General features: G+C 41.9%; 1 protein-coding gene across 2 annotated transcripts in view; it reads left to right on the top strand.

The window, feature by feature from the left end:
* usp32 (ubiquitin specific peptidase 32) overlaps positions 1-17,239 on the top strand; it is a 95,122-nt gene that overhangs the window by 46,548 nt on the left and 31,335 nt on the right. The window contains exons 7-15 of one of the 2 annotated variants that reach the window (XM_080053845.1): positions 4,042-4,149; positions 4,535-4,650; positions 5,137-5,199; positions 5,812-5,895; positions 6,021-6,082; positions 6,206-6,308; positions 9,082-9,244; positions 12,959-13,128; positions 16,534-16,674. In XM_080053845.1, coding sequence (XP_079909971.1) covers positions 4,042-4,149; positions 4,535-4,650; positions 5,137-5,199; positions 5,812-5,895; positions 6,021-6,082; positions 6,206-6,308; positions 9,082-9,244; positions 12,959-13,128; positions 16,534-16,674 — 1,010 coding nt within the window. Of the gene's footprint in view, positions 1-4,041; positions 4,150-4,534; positions 4,651-5,136; positions 5,200-5,811; positions 5,896-6,020; positions 6,083-6,205; positions 6,309-9,081; positions 9,245-12,955; positions 13,129-16,533; positions 16,675-17,239 lie in introns of both variants that reach the window. The other variant, XM_080053844.1, reaches the window with a different exon arrangement.

Raw genomic sequence — 17,239 nt, 5'->3', positions numbered from 1 at the left:
TTTGCATTTCATTGAGTGAAATAAGTATTTGATCCCCTTCCAATTATAAAGAATTCTGGCTCCCACAGATTAGTCCTTGTGCTTTAAAAAAGTATTCCTACTCTCAACTAGTTTCCTGTATAAAACACACCTGTCTCAACTTGTTACTTGTATAAAAGCAGTGGCGAACTTAGCCATTTTGGGGCTCCAGGCGAACAGTTATTTGGGGGCCCTTGCATCTAATGTACCTTATATTGCACATAATGAGATACTCCATACATGGGATGAACAAAAGTCACTAGCTTTTTTCATTTTGGATGGGATTACTCGGGTACCTGTCAGAGGCTTTCTTAGCTTGGATTGGTCTGAGATGCTCACACATCACAGGGTCAAACTGAGCCAGTAACTGAACCTGACCCATGACATGTCCATTGCCTGGTTCATAAAGTTTGTCAAAGTGGCCACAGAGAGGAAGCTTTCTCTCTGACAGGAAGTTGATGATCCACTAACCTGGATAAAAGTCTAATCTAGACCAATATGACTTTGCTATCAAACAAATTGGTTGTTTTATTTAAAAAATCCACAGTGAATAAAATCTTCAAATATTTAAAAAATAATTAGGTTATAACCCAGCTTCCTTTAAGCATGGATAGTAGGCCTAGTGACTGATTATGCAGGGGAGAGAGACAGATAGACAGATAGAGGGAGGAAGAGATAGCTTTATTTTGCTTTATTACTTAGAGTGATCATCACTGGCTTTAGACTGACTCCTGCTGTCGCAAGCCTATCAGCTGTTGTTCTGAACAGCTGTTAAACAAAATTGAAACTTAACTATCGCCTGGCTGGGACTTAAGGTGGAGCAGCCAAATATAGCCTAAACTAATAAATATTGTTACTAAAATACAGGCAATGTTGTGATGTGCGATTTTCGTCAGTAGCCTACAGTAGGTCTAGATTCTGCGCTCCGATCGCCACTAACTGTTCTGTAATGCACGGTCGCCGATCACGTGAACAAACAGCCGGCTTTTATTTTTATTTTTCTTTAGCAGCATCCAATCCGCGGTTCACGTGGGTCCCAAACCGTGAGGGTTGCTCCGTACAGACCACGGATCAACCGTGATCCGTTGCACCATTAATTATCTCCATCAGTTTGTTGACACATATCACGTCATTATCATTGCTGCTGGCTGAGCCAGAGCCACCTGTTGGATTGACAGGAGGAGCTGGAACGTTACCGGTTAATGATGTCATGGACATGTAGACAGCTGTTCTTCCACCGACGGTCCCGCTGCCTTTGTTTGCTCTCGTATGTTCGCTTCATTTTGGTATAGGTAGGTTAGGTTTATCTCGTCTCTCTCTTCTCCCGCTATTTAATTTTTTGGATTTTACGCCACAAACGTGCAGTGTCATGAGCGTGATATGTAATGGAATAGTCCATGTAGTGCAGACTGAAGGGGGGTGCACGGTTGGCAGAAAGGCCGTCAAAACGTGAGTAATTAGACATCCCGATGATACATTGTGAAGAGATTTTTTATAAAAAACAATAAATATGGGGCAAAATATAAAGAGGGCATTTTGGGGGCCCCAAAGGGGCTTATGAAGCCCAGGGGCTGCAGGCAATTGCCTGGTTTGCCTTAATGGACCAAGAGTACCTATTTGCAGACCCATGGGGGAAACCATTGAAAACGGAGCTCCACCGGAAATAGGATGGGGCCACGCCCCGAACTAATTTCATTGGTCAGAATTGTACGCCCCAAACTCAGTTCATTCGTTCATTGGTCAAAAGCGTTGTCCCTCCCCGAACGTCATTTCATTGGTGGAAAACCATGAACTCTCAATTTCATTGGTTTAGAAGACGATTTGTAAATTTGACAGCTATAAGTGCTGGTACATTTGACAGCTTCATTCAATGATTGTACTGTAAAGTACACACACACACACACACACACACACACACACACACACACACACACACACACACACACACACACACACACACACACACACACACACACACACACACACACACACACAATAATAATGTGGGGGTCACTGAAAGACACAAATCACATAAAAATATAAACTCTTATAAATAAAACAAAAAAAGTTCATGTGAATTTTGTATTTTGATGTGTTTGCACTTTTTAAAATGAGTTGTGTGTTTTGATGTGTTTGCACTTTTTAAAATGAGTTATTTATTTTAATGTGGTGGCACTTTTTGTGTTTCATTTATAAGAGTTTATATTTGTATGTGATTGACCTACTCCTAATAATTGTGAATTAAACAGACGGATTTCGGAAGATGTACACAAAGCTTCGTTGCTTCATTCATCTTCTACCTCAACATCTACTTTTTTACCACCGTCCTGGCCACTTGGGACCCTTAACAAACTGACGTATTTTACTGTGTACTAGCACCATAACCGGTGGAAACTGTGTATTATTATTCACCGCTAGGTGAACTCCGGCAGTAAAACAAAAAGAAGAAAACAAATTCAGAGTAGGTTACAATTCTGACCAATGAAATGAGTTCAGGGCGTGGCTTCCGGTGGAGCTCCACTTTCCCCATGGGTCAGCAAATAGGTGCCTCTCCAATGGACGGCCCGCCTCTGTATAAAAGACACCTGTCCACAGAGTCAAAAAATCAAACTCCAACATCTCCATCATGGGCAAGACCAAAGAGCTGTCTAAGGACATCAGGGACAAGATTGTAGTCCTGCACAAGGCGGGAATAGAATACAAGACCATTGGCGAGAAGCTGGGTGAGAAGGAGACAACTGTTGGTGCGAATATTCGAAAATTAAAGAAACACAAAATGACCCTCAGTCTCCCTCGGTCTGGGGCTCCATGCAAGATCTCACGTTGTGGGGTATCAATGATCATGAGAAAGGTGAGGGATCAGCAACAGATCTACACAGGAGGAGCTTGTTTATGATCCCAAGGCAGCTGGGACCACAGTCACCAAGAAAACCATTGGTAACACACTATGCCGTAATGGTTTGAAATCCTGTAGTGCCCGTAAGGTCCCCCTGCTCAAGAAGGGACATGTACAGAACCGTCTGAAGTTTGCCAATGAACACCTGAACGACTCAGAGAATGCTTGGGAGAAAGTGATGTGGTCAGATTAGAACAAAATCAAGTTCTTTGGTATCATAGTGACTCGCCATGCTTGAAGGAACTCTTTTTCCCTTGCAAAAGAGTCTTCGGACTCAATGGGATATGCCTGTATAAATAAAGGTTATAAAGGAAGAGGAATTCTGACTATGACCCCAAGAACACCATCCCCACAGTCAAGCATGGAGGTTGATGCATTATGCTTTGGGGGTGTTTCTCTTCTAAGGGGACAGGTGGACTTCACTGCATCGAGGGAACTATGGATGGGGCCATGTACCATGAAATACTGGGTGACAACCTCTTTCTCTCAGCCAGGTCTGTAAAAATGGGTTGTGGATGGGTCTTCCAGCTCGTCAATGACCCTAAAAATACAGCAAAGGCAAGTGTGAGTGGCTCAAGAAGAAGCACATTAAGGTCATGGAGTGACCTAGCCAGTCTCTGGACCTTAATCCAATAGATCTGTGGAGGGAACTGAAGCTCAAGCGACAGCCTCGAAACCTTAAAGATTAGGAGAGGATCTGCAAAGAGGAGTGGTCCAAATATCCTCCTGAGATGTGTGCAAACCTGGTCATCAACTACAAGACACGTCTGACCTCTGTACTTGCCAACAAGGGTTTCTCCACCAAGTACTAAGCAATGTTTTGATAGGGGATCAAATACTTATTTCACTCAATGAAATGCAAAATAATTTATATATTTTTTTATGTGATTTTCTGGATTTTCTTTTTGATATTCTGTCAATCACTGTTAAAATAAACCTAGCATTAACATTATAGACCGTTCATTTCATTGTAAGTGGGCAAACTTACAAAATCAGTGAGGGATCAAATACTTATTTCCTCCACTGTATCACCACGGCCCTGTGTGTGGTTCTTGTGAATACATCCCCTCCCAAGCTTAGCTCTTTGTGTTAATACCATGTGTTATTTATTTTTTTAATATTTCCAGGCTTGTTTCACGCCTTCGATGAGAATCGGGATAATCACATTGACTTTAAAGAGATCTCTTGTGGACTGTCAGCGTGCTGCAGGGGGCCCATTGCTGAAAGACAGAAATGTAAGCCATGCTGTGGTTTGTCATCTTTTACGGAGAAATAAATTCCAGAGGCTTCACATTATAGCAACAAGCCTCTTTTTAATGAGAGCCATGCAGCCCTATTTCTTTTTCTGCACTTTTGGATGTGGGCTGCAAAGTGTGTTGATCGGTGCCGTAGTTTATTAGTGCACAATCACCGGTTGTCATGTCCAGTTCTTGGCGATGCTTGAAAGGTCCATTTACATGGTGAGAAATGGAAATGTATTGGATTTCCCAGCTAATAGACTAAACAGTGTGGTATGTTTTTTTAATTTCCAGGCTTAGAATAAAATGTCTGCCTCAGTATTGTGCTTTTTTAGGACCATATTTGTATTTTAAACACTGCATGGCTCTCTGTCACTGGCAGTTTGCTTCAAAGTATTCGATGTGGACCGTGACGGGGTTCTGTCTCGAGATGAACTCCATGAGATGGTGGTGGCCCTGCTGGAGGTGTGGAAGGACAATCGCACAGACTCCATCCCTGTATGTTCACACACACACACACACACACACACACACACACACACACACACACACACACACACACACACACACACACTATTTCAGTTTTTATTACACAAAATACACTTACCCTGTACAAATGGAAGAGTGACATAAGCCTACACTGCTGCAAATTTGAGATTTTCTCAATTTCGCACCATTTGGATAAATCTCCATGGTAACTTGTGTTTCTCTGCTTTTGTGCAACTAAATCATGGTTTAAGTAGGCCAGGATAACCCAAATATCCTAGGTTAATCCCTTATCTTGGTTTTGTGCAATAGGCCTCAGGAATTGAAAAGTGACATTAGTCTGTTGTTATGGTGCTCAGGGCATTGCCAACACAGATATCGATGATAATATCTCTATATCATTTCATATTTTTTCCAGCGGGGACTGCCATGATGTTATTCTGAGCGGTAGCTGATCATTAGCCGCCTGGTGTGCTAATCTCTTGTTTTCCCTTGTAGGAGCTGCACAGTAGCGTGTCAGACATAGTGGAAGGCATCCTGAAGATGCACGACACAACAAAGGTGAGAGCCAACACTGGTTGACTGAACCCTTACTGATGGAGCTGGCAGCAAGTTCATCCTTTGACTTCTGCCCCAAAGTCTCATTAGATTTTTAGAACTTTGAGTCAGAGAAAGTCGACACTGCTTCAACCTGCTTGACATTTCTATCATTCCACAGTGGGAGCTGCCTAGCACAATCTGCAGTAACCCTCTAGTGACCTGCCTTCTTGTCCTTACCTCCAATTTATTTCAAAGTCAAAAGTCAAAGTCCTTGCAAGACATACATCAGACTCGAAATGGCGTTTATCTCTGGCCCACAGTGCAGTTGGAACGATAAAATAAAAACATATTGAGTTAAATGAGATAAACAAGATAAACATAAACAATATGTACATAAGATACATTCTAAATACTAAGTAGTACAAAGGAATTTTCTGTACAATATAAAACAGTATATAAAATAGAATAGAAAGTCAAAAGTAGATAAGTTATATTGAAATGTGCAATGTGAGGAAAAATATTTTCACCCACAATAGTAATACCCATAGCCAATCATTAGGTTTGTCTTTGTCCTCAGAGCAGTGTATGTTGTTAGAATGATGACTGTCTCTCTGTTTAACATCTCCTGAGCAGCTGGGTCACCTGACCCTGGAGGACTACCAGATCTGGAGTGTGAAGAGTGCTTTGGCCAATGAGTTCCTAAACCTGCTTTTCCAAGTCAGTACATCCACATACTGTAGATTTACCATTTTCTGTCATTGTTTGTTAAATTACATTGCAGTATTTCTTCATCATTATTTGTTTGGTTCTTCTGATCTTCTGTGTGATTGTGCTTTGTCCAGGTGTGCCACATAGTCCTGGGGCTCAGGCCTGGTACTCCTGAAGAGGAGGGGCAGATCATCAGGTACACACCACTACTACTAGAATTGCAGGACTGTGTTCTTGGGCCGAATAGATGTCTCCAACTGTGTGTGTGTGTGTGTGTGTGTGTGTGTGTGTGTGTGTGTGTGTGTGTGTTTGCTTGCAGAGGATGGTTAGAGAGGGAGAGCCGACATGGGCTGCAGACGGGGCAGAACTGGTTCCTCATCTCCATGCTGTGGTGGCAGCAGTGGAAGGACTACGTTAAATATGTAAGTCAAGAAGGCACAATGTATTAAAGGTTTTTCAGAATAGATTTGGTAGGAATGGAATACGATTATTAATTAGGGGTGTGAACTTTTACAAAAAAACCCTGTGTGTGTGTGTGTGTGTGTGTGTGTGTGTGTGTGTGTGTGTGTGTGTGTGTGTGTGTGTGTGTGTGTGTGTGTGTGTGTGTGTGTGTGTGTGTGTGTGTGTGTGTGTGTGTGTGTGTGTGTGTGTGTGTGTGCACTGATTCACACACACTCATACACACACACACACGCACGCCGAGGGACATACAGATTCAGCAGACTAGCTTTTATCATCCCCAATTAGTTTATTAGTGATGTCAAATCAATAAATGCGTGTCTCTAGAACATATTTAAAAACTTAAAAAAAAGAAAATGTTAAATTTACGGGAAAAAAAAAAGGTTTTTGTTTATTGATTTTTCCTAAACGGTTATGATTTAGTAATGACGGTAACACGTGTACACCCCTAATATTAATAAGTATATATATATATATATATATATATATACAGTATCTCACAAAAGTGAGTACACCCCTAACATTTCTTCAAATATTTCATTATATCTTTCCATGCGACAACACTGAATAAATGACACTTTGATACAATGTCAAGTAGTCAGTGTACAGCTTGTATAACAGTGTAAATTTACTGTCCCCTCAAAATAACTCGATACACAGCCATTAATGTCTAAACTGCTGGCAACAAAAGTGAGTACACCCCTAAGAAAAAATGTCCAAATTGGGCCCAAAGTGTCAATATTTTGTTTTGCCATCATCATTTTCCAGCACTGCCTTAACCCTCTTGGGCATGGTGTTCACTAGAGCTTCACAGGTTGCAACTGGAACCCTCTTCTACCCATTCATGACGACATCAAGGAGCTGGTGGATATTAGAGTCCTTGCGCTCCTCCATCTCCCATTTTAGGATGCCCCAAAGATGCTCAATAGGGTTTAAGACTGGAGACATGCTTGACCAGTCCATAACCTTTACCCTCAGCTTCTTTAGCAAGCCAGTGGTCGTTCGGAGGGGTGTTTGGGGTCGTTATCATGTTGCAGTACTGCCCTGCGGCCCAGTTTATGAAGGGAGGGGATCATGCTCTGCTTCAGTATGTCACAGTACATGTTAGAATTCAATGAACTGTAGATCCCCAGTGCTGGCAGCACTCATGCAGCCCCAGACCATGACACTCCAACCACCATGCTTGACTCTAGGCAAGACACACTTGTCTTTGTACTCCTCACCTGATTGCCGCTCCACACTCTTAACACCATCTGAACCAAATAAATGTATTTTGGTCTCATCAGACCACAGGACATGGTTGCAGTAATCCATGTCCGTAGTCTGTTTGTCTTCAGCAAACTTTTTGTGGGGTTTCTTGTGCATCATCTTTAGAATAGGCTTCCTTCTGGGATGACAGCCATGCAGACCAGTATGATGCAGAGTGCGGCGTATGGTCTGAGCACTGACAGGTTGACCCCCCACCCCTTCAAGCCCTTCAGCAATGCTGGCAGCACTCATACGTCTATTTTCCAAAGCCAACCTCTGTGTACGACGCTGACCATGAGCACTCAACCTTCGTAAACCGGGCCGCAGGGTGGTATTGCAACATGATAACGACCCCAAACACACCTCCAAGACGACCAGTGGCTTGCTAAAAAAGCTGAGGGTAAAGGTTATGGCCTGGCCAAGCATGTCTCCAGACCTAAACCCTATTGAGCATCTTTGGGGCATCCTCAAACGGAAGGTGGAGGAGCGCAATGTCTTTAATATCCACCAGCTCTGTGATGCTGTCATAAATGGGTGGAAGAAGGTTCCAGTTGCAACCTGTGAAGCTCTAGTGAACTACATGCCCAAGAGGGTTAAGGCAGTGCTGGAAAATAATGGTGGCCACACAAAATATTTACACTTTGGGCCCAATTTGTAAATTTTTTCTAAGGGGTGTACTCACTTTTGTTGCCAGCAGTTTAGACATTAATGGCTGTGTGTCGAGTTATTTTGAGGGGACAGTAAATTTACACTGTTATACAAGCTGTACACTGACTACTTTACATTGTATCAAAGTGTCATTTATTCAGTGTTGTCCCATGGAAAGATATAAAGAAAAATGTGAAGAAATGTGAGGGGTGTACTCACTTTTGTGAGATACTGTATATATATAAGGATAGACATGCCCTGATATGAACAGTACATGTATAACCTTTTTAAACAGGCATTGTGCTTAATGGTGTCATAGCCACTGCAATGTTGTAAAGGTCCATCCAGTGCTGAGAATGCAGTGAATTGGAGCTTCTTTAATTTCAGCTTGCTAGAGCAATTTGAAAACAACTTTGGAAGTGTGAATATCAGGTATATGAAACCAGATAATTAAGGTTGGTCCATGATATCAGATGTTTATCTATTTTCTTTTTGTGAGGGTGTGTGTTATCAGATTGGTTTGTGTGCATCTGTGAATCACAAACTGGCCAATCACTATTAAACAATGTACAACAGATTGCTTCTTGCACCTTTTAAATAGTGACTTTCATAATGGCATGAGGGGAATCCGTTTTCCAGAACACCTGCATGTTGTAATAAAATATAGTGTATCGATAACGTGTCCCAAGAGAAATGAGGATGTTATGTTGTGATATGGATTTTTTTTCGTCCCACCCCCTAGTAGTAGTATCCTCACACTGGGACAGAAGCATTCACATTAACCTGCCGTGTCACTTTAAACAATGACAGGGCAGTCCGTGCTGTTATCTTCCTGTGCAGGAGCATAAGGGCATCGTGGTGGAGCAGCCCTCCATCCTGAGCTCACTGCGTTCCCCCATGGCCCTGGACAGACTGGGAGCACTGGGAGCCTTCAGCCCCGTCAGCCCCATGGAGGAGAGGTCACCTGATGCTGTGTCCAGCTCCTCTGAAGCTACAGAGGCCGGTCAGTCAGCACACTGCACACACTAATACAGCTTCTTCTGCTGCTCAATATTTAGATTTTTGTTTGCATCCTCGCTACATCCAGACTAGGGTTAGGCAATCAGGTCTACCTTCAGATCCTCCAATCATGTTCAATATGGATCGCTGATAGACAATCTGATGGCTATGGGAGGGGGGCTACGTCACTGCACTGCACGCAGCTCTGCCTTGGGGAGCTTTTATATAGCTGAACCTTTCAACTTTCTCCTACACTAAGTTACGTGAATAAACGTTTATAAAAGTGTGCACACTAAATATATCCCTTCACAGTTTTTCCCTAGGATTGAGAAATAGCTGCGGGGCATAACAAAAATAATTTAAAAAAGATCACTCACTCTGGGGGCGCCCTTAGCTCAGTTGGTAGGGCGTCCCCCCCATGGGCCTCGGCCAGCAGCGGACCCGGGTTCGATTACGACCCGCGGCCGTTCTCTGCATGTCACTCCCCTCTCTGCCCCATTTCAACTCTGTCTCTACACTATCAATAAAGCATAAAAATGCCCAAAAAATATTGTAAAAAAAAAAAAAAAGATCACTCACTCTGCACTGCACTGCACGGCACGGTAAAATAAATAAGTCAGCCTCACGGACGCAAAATTGGCAAGCGGGCGCCCCCGCTGTAGGCTACAATGAGGGGAAACGCTGCTCTATTCAAACCAATCCCTTTTAAAAAGTAGTGATGCTAGGAGAGCGCTCTGATCACAGCGACATTACAGCGTGTTATGTTCTAACATAAATAGGATTTATTTAATATCAGAATTCTATCATTGTAGGTCTAGGCTACTTATATTGAGCGCTGAGCAAAAGTTTGGTGAGCAGATTAAAAGGCAAACGCGGTTGTAAATTACGGCTTGAATTCACTTGTCAAACTACTTGTTAACTTTTCTGAGCCGGAGAGACATGTCACTCCACCATATCAACAAGTATAAAATGCATGACTACTTTTATATTGCATCTTATGATAGTAAGTAAGTTAAAGGTGACTTCATAGGCGATCAAATCGTCTTGGGGAAAAACTGATTAAAGATCCGATGGCCAATCAGAACAAGCCTAATCCAGACTCATGGAAAACACCTTAAAGCTGTAATCTGCAAAAATGTTAATACGTTTTTGTAACTAGTGGCCCTAAATGTTACTGTAGTTTTTGCACAGGGCTGAAAAGGGGAAAATGTGTGTCTAGTTTACATATCAAACTTTCTCCAGATCAAGGAAAATGATGTTTCATTGAACATTAATACATAGCCCAAAATAAAGCCTTAACAAATGACTAATGATGTAGGTGCAATTAAAGTAGGCCTAACTTTACTTGCTTTAATATGCTTTGTGTGAATTGATGTGGATATAAGTGACAGCCTCTAGGTTAAGATGCTTTACTGATGCGTGTGTAGCAGCGCTAATGTGACCAAGTTGTGACAAAGACTTGAAGGCGGAAGGAGAGCCCTTCTCCGCACGTTCCAGCTCACCATGCTAACCCCCCTGCTTGTATCATCCCCCCCGGGTATCATACAAAGTTATACGCCATAATACACACGCAGTGACACAGTAGTTTGCTCCAAACAAAAAGACAGTTAAACCACTAGAACAAAAACACATACAGCCCTCCCACCCTCCCCACTTTCCCAAACAAAGCGAGGGAAAATACTCTAAGGACAACCCACCCTCCCACCCCCAAACCCAATGCCCTCATCCCCAAACGATGAAGACGGCAGGTTGAATGTACACCGTGTTCCAAATTATAATGCAAATTGGATTGAAGTGTCATAAACTTTAGATTTTTTGTTTTTCAATTAAACTCATGTATGATATTGTGTCTCAGGATGCCTTGGATCATTGAAATCAATCTCATACACCTGTGATAATTAGTTTGTCATGTGAGCCCAATCAAAGGAAATCTACTTAAGAAGGACGTTCCACATTATTAAGCAGGCCACATGTTTCAAGCAATATGGGAAAAAAAAGGATCTCTCTGCTGCCGAAAAGCGTCAAATAGTGCAATACCTTGGACAAGGTATGAAAACATTAGATATTTCACAGAAACTGAAGCGTGATCATCGTACGGTGAAGAGATTTGTGGCTGGAGTCATGTTTTGGGCCGGAATCATGGGGAGAGAGCAGGTAGGTCACTTTAGGGTCCCTGACGGTGTGAAAATGACCTCGGCAAAGTATGTTGAGTTTCTGACTGACCACTTTCTTCTGTGGTACAAAAAGAAGGACAGTGCCTTCCGTAGTAAAATCATCTTCATGCATGACAATGCACTCATCTCATGCTGCAAAGAATACCTCTGTGTCATTGGCTGCTATGGGCATAAAAGGAGAGAACCTCATGGTGTGGCCCCCATCTTCCCCTGACCTCAACCCTATTGAGAACCTTTGGAGCATCCTCAAGCAAAACATCTATGAGGTTGGGAGGCAGTTCTCATCAAAACAGCAGCTATTGGAGGCTAGTCTGGCATCCTGCAAAGATATTCAAGCAGAAACTCTCCAAAAACTCACAAGTTCAATGGATGCAAGAATTGTCAAAGGGGTCCTATGTTAACATGTAACTTGGCCTGTTAAGATGTTTTTGATTGAAATAGCTTTTGATTTCACTAAATATGACCTTCACATTCTGCAAATTCAACAAATGGCCATTTTTAGTTCTTCACAACCTATCAAATGTTGGTAACACTTTATAATAACTATCCGTTGTAACTCGTTAATAGATCATTAGTAAACTCTTAATTAATGATTATTAATGATTTGTTAAGTGTTTGTTAGCAGTTTGTTAAGGATTTATAACAATGGTAGATAGTTAATAGCTTAATAATTGAATCAGTTCATCTGGGACGAGGCTGAAATAGGCTATAGACTATACACAGTGCATGGGCAACTGAGGGCAGCCCCATTTTCAAATATTTTTAAATAAACTCAATACACACTGTGCATGCCATGGATTTGAACGTGACGTGATCAGTTAATCTCGGATTACCTTCCAGATGAACTGATTCAATTATTAAGCTATTAACTATCTACCATTGTTATAAATCCTTAACAAACTGCTAACAAACACTTAACAAATCATTAATAATCATTAATTAAGAGTTTACTAATGATCTATTAACGAGTTACAACGGATAGTTATTATAAAGTGTTACCAAAATGTTTTGAAACTCTGTTGTGCATAATAATTTGGAACAGTGCATTTTGAGTTTATTTTTGAAAAAAATATCGTTATCATTTGGAGGTTTGTTCAATAAAATGTGAATCATACTTTAACGGTTGATGACTTAAAGTATACTGACTGTCATTTGCATCGACTATTTAGGAAAATCTGAGAAAAATATAATTTGCATAATAATTTGGAACGTACTGTAGATTTAAACTTAAGACGCATCTTTTTAAAAGAGCATTTAGATAGATTGTCTTTGAGGTTCCCCTTTTAATTGTTTTATGCTTTTATTCTCATTGATTTGTTTTTCTTAATTTCTTTTACTCTTTTGCATTTTGGGATTCCTGAATATAAAGTGCACTACAAATAAAATGTATTATTATTATTATTATTATTATTAAGTTAAAACAGTGGTTCTCTCATCTCCATTTGTGTTTATTCTTGCAACTTGTTAACTTTACTACGTTCTCCTTGTTTGTGTGTGTGTGTGTGTGTGTGTGTGTGTGTGTGTGTGTATTTGTCCCCCAGTAGCCCTGAGTCCACAGGTAGCTGCAGAGAGCTGTTTTGCCCGTCAGAACAACGTTTCAGACAACAACAACCAGTGTTTCTCTGGAGCCAACGGCCACCTGCCCTCCCAGCTGGCAGCACAGAGACCTGGAGCCATCGACAACCAGCCCCTGGTCAACACTGAGCCCATGAAGGCAAGGACCGTGTCTGTCTGTGTGTATGTGCCTGTCTGTCTGTGTGGATGTGCCTGTTCCGCTTGCTGCTCTGTTTTTTTTATTTTCTTTTTTCCCCCTCAAAATAGAGATTATAGAATCTTTGTCCCACCTGGAGTACATGATGTTCATTAAACACCTGATGTTGAAAAGGGAAGATCTTCCTGGCATAAATCCAGTCTGATGGTGGTGGATTATATCTGAAATACATTTATTTAGTCTGTTTAGGGAGTATTTAAGTAAAAAGTGGGCGGCAGTGGCGAAGTGGGTAGGGAGCTCGCCTCTGGAGTGCATGGTCGGAGGTTCGATCCCCCGCCTACCCGCCACATGTCCAAGTGTCCCTGGGCAAGACACTGAAACCCAAATTGCTCCCGATGGTTCAGAGGGCGCCTTGCATGCAGGGCCGCCTTAATACACGGGTTTACCTGGGCTGAAGCCCCAGGGCCTACGTACTTTGTAAATATTACTGTGATGTCACAGTAAAAGACATCACAGTAATATTTACAAAGTAAGTTTTTTTTTAACCCTATATTTCTCTTTAATGTAATGGATCCATTTTTGTTTTTATTTTATGAATCATGCTTTTGGCCTGATCATTTTTTAGCTGACGTGATAATCATTTATCTGGCTTATCAGCCAGTTCAAAATGTTTCTGTTTTAGTGTTTTTTGGTCAGAAAGAATAGAATTATTTATATTTCAATTGATTGATTTAATTTAACTTGGAAGGTGAGGCAATTGCCCTATAGTAGCTGGGTAGTAATTTCTGATAATTCCTTATGTTTATATGTTTTCAGTTTAGTCTAATAAGATAAGATACAGTATTTCTTCACATATCAGCCTTAAAGGCTTCCCATAGGGTAGAGTCACTTAGCTCAGAGTGATCGTTATATAATATTCTGTTATAATGGTGGAAATGACAGCAGAGGTCAGATTGGCATCAGTCATCTACAAATGGAGAGCTTTAAGAGTGACTGAACATCTGCCTTGAAGTGGACTTCCTTCAAAAATATCCTCAAGCGCCACAAGAAAAGTGATTTTTCTGTTAAAGGCCAACACAAACATTACATCTGGAGATTTGCAGACCATTTGCCATCACCATTCTTCACTTGGGAGAAGGTTCTCTTGGTGGTAGGCAGAGTTGCGTTTTTGCCCAAACATGGTGGTTTTGGTTATGACCAAACAAATTTTGGACTAATCTGTCCGCAGAATAAGACTTCAGGTATCTCCAGGTGCTCTCTGGCAAAGTTGTGACAAACAGTTTTGTTCTTTTTTGAGAGCAGAGGCTTCTTCAGCAACCCTCCCATAAAAGCCATGTTGACTGAGTTTTCTCCTTATTGTGGAACCATGCACATCTGTCCTAGATGCTGTAAGAGAGGTCTGCAAATCACGAGATTGTGAGGAAACGGAAGATTTCAGCCCTGTGAGTGCACGGAATCTGTAGTCGCCTGTGCGATTTAGTGGTTATCCCTCTGGGGATAACTTTCAGACACCCCTGGGTCCGCACCTGTGTCCCAGGTTTTTTAAATCAATTTATAGCTGTCCCCTATTCCTGAGACCCTCTGAGATTGTTTTCCCTTTTAGCATGTCTGACCTGTATGGGTTCACTTTGGTGAGACTAAACTGACCTGGTTTGATCTCTGTTTTATCTAGTGCCGCCCAATTTGTTACCTAAGGGCGCATTCACACTACGCAAGTTTGCCTGTACCGTGCTGCAGGAAGATCCCCCCTCCCCTCCCCACTCCCCCTCTGGCCCGTGGTCACACTGCTCCCAAAGGCCGCGGCCCGGGCACGATTGCGCCATCATACATACGTCATCACGTCGTAATACGTTACATACGTCATACGCGGCCCTAGTGTGAGTGGCCCCTAAAGATCTCTCACTGCATTGGTCCATTTCATCACTCAATTTGTCCCATCTGATTGTGTTTACCTGCTCGATTTAAGCAATGCAGCTCAGGGTTCACAAACTTTTCCACATACAAAAGTTGTCAAATTATTTGTTTTATCTGTTTTAACAATTGATTTTCGGAAGAGAAAAATGTTGAATGATTTAACAAACATCTGTTATTTCCTATAGAAAAACTGGTATTGATAAAAAAATTAAAAAAAAAAAAAAAAATTCTTTCAACAAACTTTCAAGCAGCACTGTACAGTATACTTTGCACACAGCAACAAAATGATGTCACAAAAACCAAAAAGTACCATGGTAAAAAATTTTATAAGGGTCTGTCTTAATACACAGGGGTTTGGGATTTGGAGCATGATTGTATCTGATTGTTTTTGAACAGTGGCACAGTTTTGCATCAAATATCCCACTTCCACATCAGACCAAATTTTTTTTTTTATCTTCGTTGCAAGCATGGACGTATTGGGTCGTGGGGAAAAGTCTCATACAAATTGATTAATGGGTCAGGATCACTCTCTATGCGCTTGCTTGTGCGCCTGTCTACTTATTAGCATCTGTACCGTGCTCAAGCACACCTCTACCAACTGTGCTACAGCCGAGGAAGTGTACCGTGCTTGAGTATGGAACAGAGCATTCAGACTGGTCAAACCAACTAGACTTTAGGGGGGCAAACCTAAGGTACAGAAGGTACGGTGAGTGCGCCCTAAAAAGAGAGATTTGATCCATGGCTTTGTAAGACAATAAATACATTTCCTCCTGTATATCCCAACAGTATTTACAATATTTAGCACATATAAAACAGGACATGAGACATGTGACTTTTCCTAGCTTCTTCTTGGTTTTAGACAGAAGGAATGATCTGAGATGAACTCCTCCTCTGCCGTCAGGGGCTTTTATTGACCAGAGGGTGCTTTTTTTTGACCCTGTCTTCAATCTACATCTTGCTCTTATAGCAATGCATATCTTAAGGCTGCTGTGTCCTAACCCTAACCCTATCTACTATGTGTAATTCAGTGGTTCTCAATTATTTTCTGTCATGCCCCCCCTAGGGGACAGAATTTTTTTCGCACGCAAAAATTAGCTGAGATAACTTCTGCTGCAAAAAAATGCAAAGTTCAGTTTATTAGCTCAATTTGTAACATTTAAACAAGACTGCTCAGTTTGTGTGAATCTCAGGAGAGAGAAACAAGAGCAAATGATTCACTGAGGCCTACAGAGACTCTTGGAGACACATGTGGACATTTATTTACTGCAAATCGCGGCCTTTCGCGCGGATATGACCATACACAAGCACACATCCCTAGCACTTAAAAAAAAAAGTTGGTCAGTTGGAAATTAAGGCAGCCCACGCCCCCCCCCCCCCCCCAGACAACTCATGGCGGGCGCGCCCCACCATTTGAGAACCACTGGTGTAATTGAAGTAGGCATAGTACCGTGTTTTGTGCGTGTATTTAAAGGCTGGTTGTGTATGTGTTTGCAGGCCCCTACGTTAACCATGGAGGGTGGCAGGCTAAGGCGTTCCCTGCAGCTGGCCCCTGGTAGAGACTTTGAGACGGTTCCAGAGCCGGTGTGGAGAGCGCTCTACCACTGGTACGGTGCCAACCTCAGCCTGCCCAGACCGGTAAGTACACACAGCACATTGCACTCAGAAGCTAGTGGACAACAGTATGTAGGACTGGGTGATATTAACATCACATAAACTCTGTAGACACGAGACAAGTCAGACAGGTCAACAGGGCACATGAACACACACGTGGCTAGACCATCACACATGTCTGATACAAGCAGTTATCAAGATTATATCATACCCTTTTCACACCATAATAACTTTGAAGACAGGTTTTTTTTAACCGTGGGTAGACCTGCTAAACATAGACGATTGCAAGCAGACCCTCTATTTTATTTTTTATTATTTTGCATTTTTCATGCTTATTGACAGTTTTGTAGAGAAAGAGGTAAAATGGGGCACAGAGGAGAAGACATGCAGATAACTGACCTGGGCGGGATTCGAACCCAGTTCTGCTGTGGGGACTTGGCCCAGGGGCAATGCCCTTACCCACTGTGCCACGGGTGCCCCCGTCAGCACTACTTTTATTGCATATGAATGATTGAAACCTTCTCTGTGGACACACTGTTTTGAATAAAGTGAGAAAATAACAAGTATCATATATTTAACATAATAATGA

This window comes from Ammodytes marinus (assembly GCF_949987685.1).
Source record: "Ammodytes marinus genome assembly, chromosome: 3".
Taxonomy (NCBI): Eukaryota; Metazoa; Chordata; class Actinopteri; order Uranoscopiformes; family Ammodytidae; genus Ammodytes; species Ammodytes marinus.
The sequence above is the reverse complement of the archived record's forward strand: the minus strand, read 5'-3'. Positions and strand labels throughout refer to the sequence as shown.